This window comes from Aspergillus piperis, assembly GCF_003184755.1.
Source record: "Aspergillus piperis CBS 112811 unplaced genomic scaffold BO85scaffold_7, whole genome shotgun sequence".
Taxonomy (NCBI): Eukaryota; Fungi; Ascomycota; class Eurotiomycetes; order Eurotiales; family Aspergillaceae; genus Aspergillus; species Aspergillus piperis.
Genome location: NW_020291597.1, coordinates 1,076,281 through 1,087,062, shown reverse-complemented (window position 1 = coordinate 1,087,062; position 10,782 = coordinate 1,076,281). Strand labels below are relative to the sequence as shown.

The following is a 10,782-nucleotide window of genomic DNA, read 5'->3' as shown; positions in this document are numbered from 1 at the left end:
TAACTACTGTATATTCCACATATCCCGCGCCCTCCTTTTGGGGGTTGTGTCCAACGTTGCTAAGTTGTGCCTGGTCCATCCAGCAAACGGATCTGGCACACTATTCCAACTCATCCATGGGTCCATTTCCGACCGATCGAGCGCAAGCCAGTGAAAGTGGAGAGGAGGCTGCGTGTATCCAGGTTTCACCAGCACGTTTCCTTCCCTCGAATTTATTTTATTATATTATATTATTTTTTTCCCCTAAGAACGTCCATCCCGTCAGAGGAAGAGCAAAAGCAAGGGGAAACAATCCGCCCTTCCTTCCACCATTTGGGGTCCGTGAACTTTCCAATAGCTGTGGGATATACTTAGACTAGATTGTAGTAGGTAAGACTTATACTTGGGACCTGTCTATGTGTCCAGACCGGCCCCGACCGTCAATAGATGGTTGTCTTAATCCTTCTCTTATTATCTATCTTATATTTAGATGATCAACTCGCTGATTACTTGTTACAAAGTAGATACTAGTTAGTTAGTTAGGCACGGAGCCAGGCTGACATGTTAATACATCCAGCACAGACCCAGCGCGTGGCCCCCCCTGAATCCAGGGCTATAAAACCCAACCAAACTAAGTGAGTAGAGTACTAAGTAGATACTAAAAAAGGTTTGAGATGGAGTCGGAGCATCTGCCCGCTGACTGGTCTATCCGGCTGGGCCGCTAAATTGGTCTCCCTCGCTTTTCTTTTTTGAGAGGCGTTTCTCTGTCCCTCTTGGGTGATGATCTGCCGGTTGCCAGTATCGGTTCCTTCATCGTTCATCATTACTCTCTACAATGATGTAGAGTAGACTAGCTAGCTAACGTTACTCCACGCTCCGGTTATCCCCCAATACTATAGATGCCAATCTTATGGACCATCCCTTCATATGCAATGGAGTTCTCTTTCCATTCTATCGCCTCACTTGAGATTCGGTACAGCGCCCGCGCTGGATCGAAATCTTCCTAACGCTGCTTCCCGTTCCTCTCTCAGCGTCGTTTACTCTTTCGTCCCACCAGAGCAAATGCAGTGCGACCTTAGCAGTCAGGTTACCAATTACCTTCCTCCCCTTCATTGATCACGGGCTATAGATACATCAACTGGTATAGGTACTTAAGACAGAAAGCAAGAAGTGAAGAACACAGGAAAAAAAAATGCAAATATCCAACCCATGCGCCCGTCTTATGATGCGCAAAAAGAACAAAAGTCCTATCATATCCACTTCATCCAGACAACCTTGCCTTTGATAGGCGGTCGTCATGACGCGGGGATAGACCCTGGAAGGGACTCTGGCCACACGAGTCAGACAAGGAAAGAGACACCGCTCTTCACCTCTGGAACATGGCAATGGCGTCCTCCTTGCGCCATTCGAGCTCCAACTGGCCTTCGTACACCGCATCAACAACGCGCCGGGTCCGATCGTACGCTTTCCCATACCGACCCTCGCACTCCCGGAGTACCTTCAACACCAAGCTCCGACTCAGGCCGGGGTCGTCCGCGTCACCGAAATGCTTCTCGACCCGCTTCTTCAACATTTCAATCCCTCGCCGAATTTCCTTGGCATCGTATGTCGCCAACACCTTCTTCGCCACCGATCGGGAGTGGCTAGGTCGGCTGGCAATATCGGCGGGGTTGATGCCCGTCGCCACTAGATTCTCCACTGACTCAATAAACTCTAGCAGCTTGCCCAGTGGTCGGTGAATGATGGAGTCGAGGTAGAGTTTCATATGCTCCTGCATGTCTTGGTGCGCCCGATCGCGCCACCGCTCCAGGACGGGGAGGCTCCGGACATCGACCTCCTCGATGTAGTGGTTCATGTTCTCAATGAGGAGAATGTGGTAATTTAAGATTTCCTTATCTTCCGGGTCTCCCGAAGTCGCAGCCGCTCCCGTGGGTTGGCCCGGCGCCTCCTTGGCGATGAACTTGAGAGATTCCCACATGGCGCGGTTGATGCGATCGTAGGCTTCGTTTACGTTGACCCGGATGTCGTAGAACTCTTGCGAAAGCATGTTCTCCACGGCCGTGGAGAAGTGGGGGAAGACACGCATAAATGAGATCACTCCTTTGCGCTTGTTGACCTTGACCTTGGTCTCCTCGATGCCTCGAATCTGCTCGTCGACAAATCGATTAAAGAGGCCAAGCAACCGGGAATGGAGTTTTTGAAGAGAGTGGATAATAAAGTCCTGGTTGGTGTCATCAAACTCGGAGATAGCCTTCTCTATGGCCAGCAATATTCCAATTCCTTGTCTACATGATAAAGTCAGTCTGTAGTCTTTTGACATGCGCACAGGAGTTAACTTACAGTGGGTCAGCTCTGATGGCCCAGTCCACAAGGTTTTGCATATCAGTCGGCCAGAACGCGAAAAGTTCGTCCATGATCTGCTCAACTTTCTTGGCCATCGCTCGGTCGGGATCGTGCAGCTGTTTGGAGCCGAAACTGGGTATCCTGCGCTCATCCGGAGCGCCTGACATAACCAGGTCTGGAAAGTCGACCGTTGAAAGCGAGTTGAGATGGAAGAAGTAGACGATAAAATTCTGCTCTTCCGAGATCATATGCAGGGTCTCTTGAAGCGTCCCCCCGAAAGCTTCGAATGGCTCCAGCTTGCCATGTTGCTTTTCTCCTGAGGGAAGCCTGAGACCTGCTGCAGCTCTAATGGTCTTGCCTCGTCGCACTGTGAGTTTGCGCGCCGCCATGGTGATTCCTTCAGACTCCTTCTCCTTCTCTTGGTGAGTAAAGAGGAGTTCCTGCTCCTCTCCACTAGGCTTCCTCGCCGCCTTCTTCCAAGCCAGGTTGTTGTCTCGGAAATCATTTTGGTAAGGGTGTTTGGCCTGCTGTTCATACAGGTTGATGAGCGCGTGCCACTCCCCGGAACTAACTTCCCGAGCGAAGAGGATCACAGCATGGTACTGCCACAATTCACGACGGCAGAAGCCACGGGCTTCGCTGTCGAGCTTCAGGGGGTCCTTTTGACCATTGGCAGCCGCATCAATCCTCTTTTGTTCCGCAACCTTGTATGCAATAGCCATGAATTGCTTCAGTCGTTGCAAGAATACACGAGCATGTGTGCGATACTCTTCCTTCTTTTCTTTGATCGCACGCATTTGGCCGATTTCTGTGTCGGCATACACGCCCAGGCTGCCATGGTCTCCAGCCGCATCGGCAAGCCGCCTCTTGTTATGCCAGATGTCAGAATCAATCATCAACATCGCTTTGTACAACGTAGATAGGGCAAGTTCGGTATCTCGGAGGCCATCGGGATTGCTCAATGACGACTCCTTCAAGGCACGAACGTCGTCTGAGGAAATGGAAAGAGTCTTGAGTAGGTTTTGTAGCTCGTTCTGAAGCAATTTTTGATTGGCTGTTTGCACCTGTAGACCCTGGGATTGCGTTTCGATATAAGCCACGTCATCGTTGAGAGTCTGTTACCTCCGTTAGCATACAACCGAAGTGGCCGAGGCGATGGAATAGGGCCAGCAAAGGCCTGCAAACTTACGTTGAGCTCATGGGAATACAAGGTAAGGAGATTGTCCAGCTCTTCACACTCCACGATCGTCTTGTCGATGAGTTTTGCAAGTTGATCGATCTTGCCCTCCTGCTGTTCGAGGTTACCAAGCCAGCTGGTAGCCTCTACACGGCCAATCTCTCGGCGGATGTCTGCCTCCAAATCTTCAATCTTCTTTTCGTCTCCCAGTCGTCCGTTCCAGCCTAGGTCAGTCAAGATATCGTCAAAGTCAATTCCACGCCCTTCAAGAACACTAGGGTTGAGTCCGAGCGCTTGACAGTACTTGATCGTGTTATCCTCATGACGTCTGCGGCGACGATCATGGGGCGAAGGAGACACGGATCTCGATCTTTCTGTATCAACTTTCACAGAAGCTCTTGATGTATCTCTTGGCTCTGCGAGTACCTCAGTCGAACCGACCGTAGGTTCTTCGGGCGCAGGTTGGGTCACTTCAACTGCGGGTGGCTCCATCCTGGGGGGTTCGGCAGGAGGCTGCACAGCTGGCGCTGCTGGCGGTGCCAGTGGCGCTGGCGGTTGCACCTCCTTCTCAGGGGATGAAGATACAACTGGGGGAGTCTCTGCTTCCGGTGTCGCAGGAGAAGTCACCGTATTCTCGCTGTTAGTCCGAAGCAAGAACGGAGCAGGCACCACGCTGGTGATCCCATCCGGCTCATCAGCGGCAGCCTTCTGCTTTTTCGCAGCTGCTAGAAGTCTCTCACCAGCACCACCAGGCCTCGGCTTGAAGGCCCCATGAGCCGTGGCAGCTTTGCGGAATGCGCTTGCAACATCTTTAGTCTGCTTCTTCTTGATCATCGGGCCAAGCCCAGGACGGTGTGCATCGGGATCATTTTCTTCCACAGGCTCAGTGGCCTCCAGATCACTAGGAGGCGGTGGTACTGCAGCTGCAGCAGTCTCTGCTATCGGCTGAATCGGCTCTGGATCCTTTGTCAAAACTGGCAGTGTCGGAGCTGTGGGCACCGGCGCCTCAGCAGACTCGACGGCGGGTGGGGGTTTGCTAAATCCTGAAGAGCCTGGCGTGAGTGCTGCTGGGACCTCGACGGCGGGGGTATTGATGGGGTTGCTCGGGGGCTCAGGCTCCTGTCGCTCTGCTCGTGCGGGCGAGCCAATGGGCTTTTCGGCTGCTTCCCTCAAGGGCGATCTGGGACCCACGCTACTACCCGGACTATGCATGAAGGTGAGCTTTTCTCCAGAAACCGACCCAGGTGTAGTAGGACGAAGACCGTCTGTACTGCGGCTGGGATGTAGATCCTGGGTACGAAGCGTAGGTCTGGACTCAGGACCTCTCCGCCCGTCGCGTGAGGATGGTGGTCGGGAGTCAGGGAGGGGACTCCCCGACCTGGCGTCTTCAAAATTGCCATTGGACCGTTCCCGCTGACCGGCAACAGGAGCGGCCTGCAAACTAGAGGGATAGTCCCTATTTCTCGGCTCCGGGGGAGATATTATGGGCACCTTGGGTACTCTGGAATCCGCGGCAAGACGTTCGGCTGCACGAGGAGGTGGCTGTTCGCGCTGGTCAGGAGGCATTGGCGGGGCGTGTTGGGGTGGGCTAAACGGAGGAGTGCCGCTTTTACCAGACTGGCCAGTAGACGGTCTCCCCATCTGATCACGACTTCTTTGCCCTCGTAGGGCATGTTCCTCAGATGGTGGTGGCGGTGGTCGTCGTGGTCCATCGCGACTGGGCGCACGGCTAGAATACGGTGACTGAGGCCGGCTGCCTTGTGAAGAGGGAGGTCGCGGGGGAGGCAGGGTCACTTCGGGACGCGGAGGACCAGGAGGGGGGCCTTTAGGAGCTGGCGGACCTGCAGCTGATGCGCCAGCAAGCAGCTGTCGTTCACGCTCATCGAAGCCGATCAGGGTCGGTACCTTGCCGCCAGTGTATTTTCTGTAGATCTTAACGAGGCTGCCTATGAAAAAATCCTTCTCTTTGGAGGTCCGTGCATGCCAATAGTAAGGCTTTCCAACAGTGACGATGAATCCAACATTGGCAGCCCACTGCTTGTGTTGTTGTTCTAACGGCGTGCTCGGGACCAAGGCGTTGTAAGACTGGATGGAGGAGAGATCATCCAACATCCATGTTTTGCCGATAGAGAACGAGCCATCATTGTTCTCGCGCGCCTTGTGCATGCGCACTCTTCCTGACCGTCTCACAGCGACAATGATCACACGAGGTTTCTTGTTCTCGGGCGGCGAATTGGGTGGAGCGGGGGTGGACGGATATGCCGCATCTTCCAAAATGCGGACATGTGTTATGTAGGACTCGACCACTAGAAGGAAGGAAGAAGGGAAATAAGTCAACCGGACACCTTTTTAGGAGAGGAGAGGAGCGTGAGAGAAATGTTCATACACGAGCCATCGCTGTCTTTCTTGCCAAAACAGCTATGAATGATCCGCCGCTTCTCATCCTCGAATTTCTCGGCCCTCGACATCGAGGCATCCCCGGGGCCGGCGTTACCGCCATTGCGACTATCACCAGCTCGACGAGGGTCTCTTTGAGGGGGCATCTCGCCGGGCGGGGGACCCCGCATGCGGTCACGACTACTCATGGTTGCTAATCGATCTCCGAAAGCCTGGATCACTCAGGAGGTGTTCGGAGATCAAGTGGACATGGTCGGGAAGACGGGGGCAGGGATCACACGGGGCGCGCGCCGTGGGCAAGGACTGGGATGGTCAGTCAATCGATAGGCTCCAACGAGCAAGATCGTGATTCATTCAAAAAGCAAGTCGATTGGTAGAAGGCGACGCCATACACGATTTGGCGCAGAACCGAGTTCCAAAACCGACGGAAGGTGGTGGAGGAGGAGGGAGCCAGAGAGGTGGGATTAGGTCATTCCTTAGCCACTAAGCTACCGTTAACTTGGGAGGGTGTGAGAGCATGGGCTGGCGGCTGCGGATACGGCACGGAACTTAGTCTCGGCGGAGGTGGCAGTGGTTACGATGCAATTGTAGACATACACTCCTCACTAGGGTCGATGATGCGAAAAAAGGTGGGCTAGCTGTATGTTAGAATTATTAACTGTAGTCCTGCAATTAGTAGAGTTACAGGGATTCCTCCTGAGTAGATCCCCTATATGCTATCCGACATCTTTCAAGCTCGTACAACATAATTATGTAAGCACATAGAGGCGTTTGCATTAACCGGGCACGATCCACTCCGGTTGCCTGTGCATAAGCAACTGTCTAACTGTCATGCAGGATGGCCGAGTCCAATTTTGGATCCAGTTTAACCTCACCTCTCGTCTCAAGGAATCACTTGGGGGGATTAGCCAGCTGCAGTACTCCCTCTAAATGCTTCATATATAGGTACCTTACATACTAATGTCTAAACTTGCGAACGATAGGCTGAGTCGGTTTATTGGAACCTTGGGCTTACTATATACTAGTACTAACTTGTGCAACTAAGAGAGAGAGACCAAAATGTCAGCTCCTATTGATGGTAGCAAGCACAGGAGATCACATATCACTTCAATTCTGCTATATAAATTGACTCTCTAAACAACAAGCTGGTATTATACAGTCTCACTTATACAGCTCATTTATGCTATTTCACTCATCAGGCACTCGTGCCATCCCATTCTGTCTGTCATGAGGAAATTCGATTTCCTGTGGTAGAGCAACAATGTTGATTGTCAGCGAGCTTAATCCACTACATGAACGGGGAAGGAACAATGGAATACATACCGGCCCGATGAACGTCCTCCTCTTTCCTCCCCACCATCCAAGAACAATCAGAGCAACAAACCCTGCGAGTGCTACGCTCACATAATTCATGTCGTGTACCGTGGTCGGTAATCGGAGAGGAAGACAAAAGAATACCAATATGACTGCCACCCAGAGAACAGCAACCGCATTGCAGAAGGGTCCAATATACTTTCCCAATGCGAAAGCTCTTCTCGGAAGCACGGCTTCACGTCCACGAAGCAGCACAATTCCTTGCGGGATAACATAGCAAATGTTAAGTGCAATAATGACGATCGATATAAGGCCGTTGAATGCTGATGCTGAGCCAATGTATATCAGCCCGTATAGGGAGATGAAGACACAACAACCCAGTGTGGCGTTTAGCGGCATCTCGTTCGTGACCACCATGAAGAATGACGAACAAGGAAGACCGCCGGCTCGGGCGAACGTGTATGCAAGTCGTCCCGCTGTCAGTATACAAGAAAATTCGGCTGCGCAATAGAAGAATATAACCCATGCAGTGAAAAGTGCGGCCACAGGTGAACTGGATGTTGCTTGTAAGTATGCCGTATAGATGGGTATTGAAGAAGACGCAACGGCATTAAGATCGGTTGTGCAGAAAAGAATGGTTATTGAGTATGGAATACAGGTTACCATGCCAGTCAGCACGGTAGACATCATCGCCCAGGGGATATTGCGACCTGGCTCTGGGACTTCCTTTTTGATGACAAACCGTTAACAGCGAGCTGAAAAACGCAGCCATATGGCAGCAGAAAAACTCACATCGGCTATATGGGTAATGCTATCAACCGTTATGTATGCGTACATGCAAGTCCCAGCGCCTATCATGAAGGCTGTCCCGTCACTCCAACCTGTATGATTTTCATAGGCAAAGAACACAGTGTGTGCGGACTGTTTGTGATCTTGCATCGCTAACACCGTTATGAAACTGGCGCTGAAGGTGAGCAAGCTGAAGGTGAGGATAGAGTCCTCTATCAAGGGAAGAACACGAGGCAGAAAACACACAACCATAGTTGAGAGGAGAACGATCAGAAGATAGATGAGATAGATTCGCCAGGCAGATTCTGTGAAGCTCGGATGGTGGACAGTCACCAGACCACTGATCAATTGTGCTTCTCAACAGATTATTCACAGATCATACCTAGAAGAATTCATGTGAGAGAAGGAGGAACGACTCACCACAGACTATTCCGTTGGATGTAGACACCGTGCACCAGGAAATCATAGTCAACCAGCCAACAACGAAGGAAACCGCGGCACGGTGCTTGGGCGCCGCAGCCATGAAAGCAAAATGGAATGGCCCTCCGCTAGTGGGAAATGCAGACGCCAACTCTGCAAGGCCAGCAGCTATTGGCGGACAGGATATCAATGCCGTTTTCATGAGTGAGTAGGGCGTGCTTACTTATAAAACAACAAGCTATCGAAGCAACAACAAGGCCAAAGAAAGCTGTTGGGCTCCCTCCCATCACCAGGGGTATCGATAGGATACCCGCGTAACCAGCCCATGAGTTGGTAATGCTGTATCCCAAGGCCAATGTCGACAAGAATGAGAATTGACGAGGAAGCTCGGCACGGGCAGTGCTAGGGCTCTCGATATCAGACATCCCGGCAGCTGCGTTCTGAATCCAATGGAGAGGAATCAGCAAAGACATCTTTCATGCCATGATATAGGCAGAATCTAAGGAACACCACATGACTAAATAGATCGTAAGTATACATATAAGGTTCAATTTAAGTTAGAGTAACGACTAATTACAGGTAATGCACTGACCCGTGGTACGCAACCTGTACTGCAGAAAGTTGTCCACCCGCCAACGCACAAGACGAAGGTTAGTATAATCAAAGCATCAAATCTGCCCGCACATCGCAGTAAACTTCTGTGAACATAATGTGGCAGTGATTGACGTGCTTAATGTATTACGTTTGGGTTCGTTGGACGGACAGGCCTGCGTATTTCCCTATTCCCCTACCGGAAATTGTAAACTGTAAACTGTAAACAGACTAAAGATAAGCCTCCACGGTTCTTTATAACACGGAGTTCCTAGAGATTTTGGTCACTGTCTTCACGCGGGAATAGAAAATCTCCGAAGTTGCACCTCGGAGCTTACCATCTAGGGCACGTGCACTGTGTGGTGAGATTTACTTCGCAATGTCGCACATTACCTCGTCGATTTATCCTATTATTGATCCAACAAACGATAAAGGCAAGATACAGGGAATAGTTATCTGGGGTGATAATAGTAAATGCATCGACACTGAGATCCAAGAAGCGAGTATCAGGTTACAACCCTCACACCAAGAGTGAAAGTAGAAGACAAACCAAACCAAACCCAACACACATTTAGACTAATCCGTCAACGAGAACCGCGCGACTTCTTCTTCCGTAGAGGCCACATTCCTTACAGTCCAATCCCACAAGTCATCCTGCTTGCTCACATCATAACTCTCCTCACTCGAGCGGATCTGCTCCCTCCCCTCATAATAAACCCCACTACTCAACAAAGCCTCCTTACTACTGGCTAACCAAGCCAACGTAGCCCCCGACACCTGTGGCAACTTGATATTCGGTGTTCCCAGCAACACACGCAGAAGCGGAATAACGCGAGGGAGAATCACATGCCAGAGAAAGCGCACGACTGGGTTCGCTTCACGGACCAGCCCAGTCCCAGGCATGAGACCAGGATCAAACGCAACGACGGTGCACGACTTAAGCCTTGCATCTTTCGACTCATTGAGACGCCGATGCAGCGCGTACACCCAAAGAACGTTTGCAAGCTTGCTGGTTGAGTAACGCTGGCGGCCGGGATTCTGGGCTGTGATTTGGGTCGGGTGAGCGAGCTCCTCCGCACTGGTGTACTTTGCGTCAGGGAGGCCGGTATTTTGTGCGGGATCGTGTGTGCCGCTGGAGGTAACTACTATCCTTGCTGCGTGGGCGAGGTGGGGGACCAGCAGGGAGAATAATAGGGCGTGGCCGATGTGGTTGATCGCAAAGGTTTTTTCGTATCCATTTACTGTGTATTCGACGGGTCCGGGGAATTGTAGACCTGCGTTGAGGAGGAGGTACTGGATGGGTGGGTATTTGTTGGTTTCCCATTGTTGGACGAAGGATCGGATCTGGGATAGGTCGGAGAGGTCGAGTCGGAGGTAGTTGACGTTGTTTTGGCCTAGAATTTTGTTTATAGAGCCGGCGGCATCTTGGGAGTTGGATCGAGATGCGATTATTACTTGATAGTTGGGGAACTGGCGCGCGAGTTCTAGGGTGCAGTAGTAGCCTAGACCGGCGGTACCTCCGGTAATGAGGATGCTGCGAGAATAGGACATGTTTGTGAATAGGAGGGCTGGGTTTGGTGTCTTTGTCTGAGGCGGGCTGGTGCCATATTTATGCCCCAATATCTCGGTGTTAGGAACGGAGATATGTGATCCATGCTGTGAGAACTATGGCCCTTCTAGGGTTGGATGAGGCAGCAATGTTCCGCTTCGGGAATAGCGGGAACGGCACCGTCGATATCTCGAGGCGCCAGTCTGGACCGGCCAGTCATCTA

General features: G+C 51.6%; 3 protein-coding genes across 3 annotated transcripts; all 3 read right to left on the bottom strand.

The window, feature by feature from the left end:
- Positions 1-1,345: 1,345 nt before the first annotated feature.
- On the bottom strand, positions 1,346-6,084 carry BO85DRAFT_370057 (GTP-Rho binding exocyst subunit SEC3; the record flags this gene model as incomplete). The annotated part of the gene is made up of 4 exons (XM_025655949.1): positions 1,346-2,264; positions 2,320-3,437; positions 3,512-5,805; positions 5,886-6,084. The coding sequence occupies 4 exons, from the start codon at positions 6,082-6,084 to the stop codon at positions 1,346-1,348; spliced, it is 4,530 nt and encodes a 1,509-aa protein (XP_025516575.1).
- A 681-nt stretch (positions 6,085-6,765) lies between these two features.
- Positions 6,766-8,892, bottom strand: BO85DRAFT_419457 (putative GABA permease; the record flags this gene model as incomplete). The annotated part of the gene is made up of 4 exons (XM_025657860.1): positions 6,766-7,936; positions 8,003-8,352; positions 8,420-8,587; positions 8,643-8,892. The coding sequence occupies 4 exons, from the start codon at positions 8,890-8,892 to the stop codon at positions 7,085-7,087; spliced, it is 1,620 nt and encodes a 539-aa protein (XP_025516574.1). The 3' UTR covers positions 6,766-7,084.
- A 576-nt stretch (positions 8,893-9,468) lies between these two features.
- Positions 9,469-10,659, bottom strand: BO85DRAFT_448665 (short-chain dehydrogenase). Its single transcript, XM_025659994.1, has one exon. The coding sequence runs from the start codon at positions 10,559-10,561 to the stop codon at positions 9,587-9,589; it is 975 nt and encodes a 324-aa protein (XP_025516573.1). The 5' UTR covers positions 10,562-10,659; the 3' UTR covers positions 9,469-9,586.
- Positions 10,660-10,782: the final 123 nt, after the last annotated feature.

Bases quoted from the DNA above. Each gene is read 5' to 3' on its own strand.
- BO85DRAFT_448665 (XM_025659994.1), bottom strand. From the start codon at position 10,561: ATGTCCTATTCTCGCAGCATCCTCATTACCGGAGGTACCGCCGGTCTA.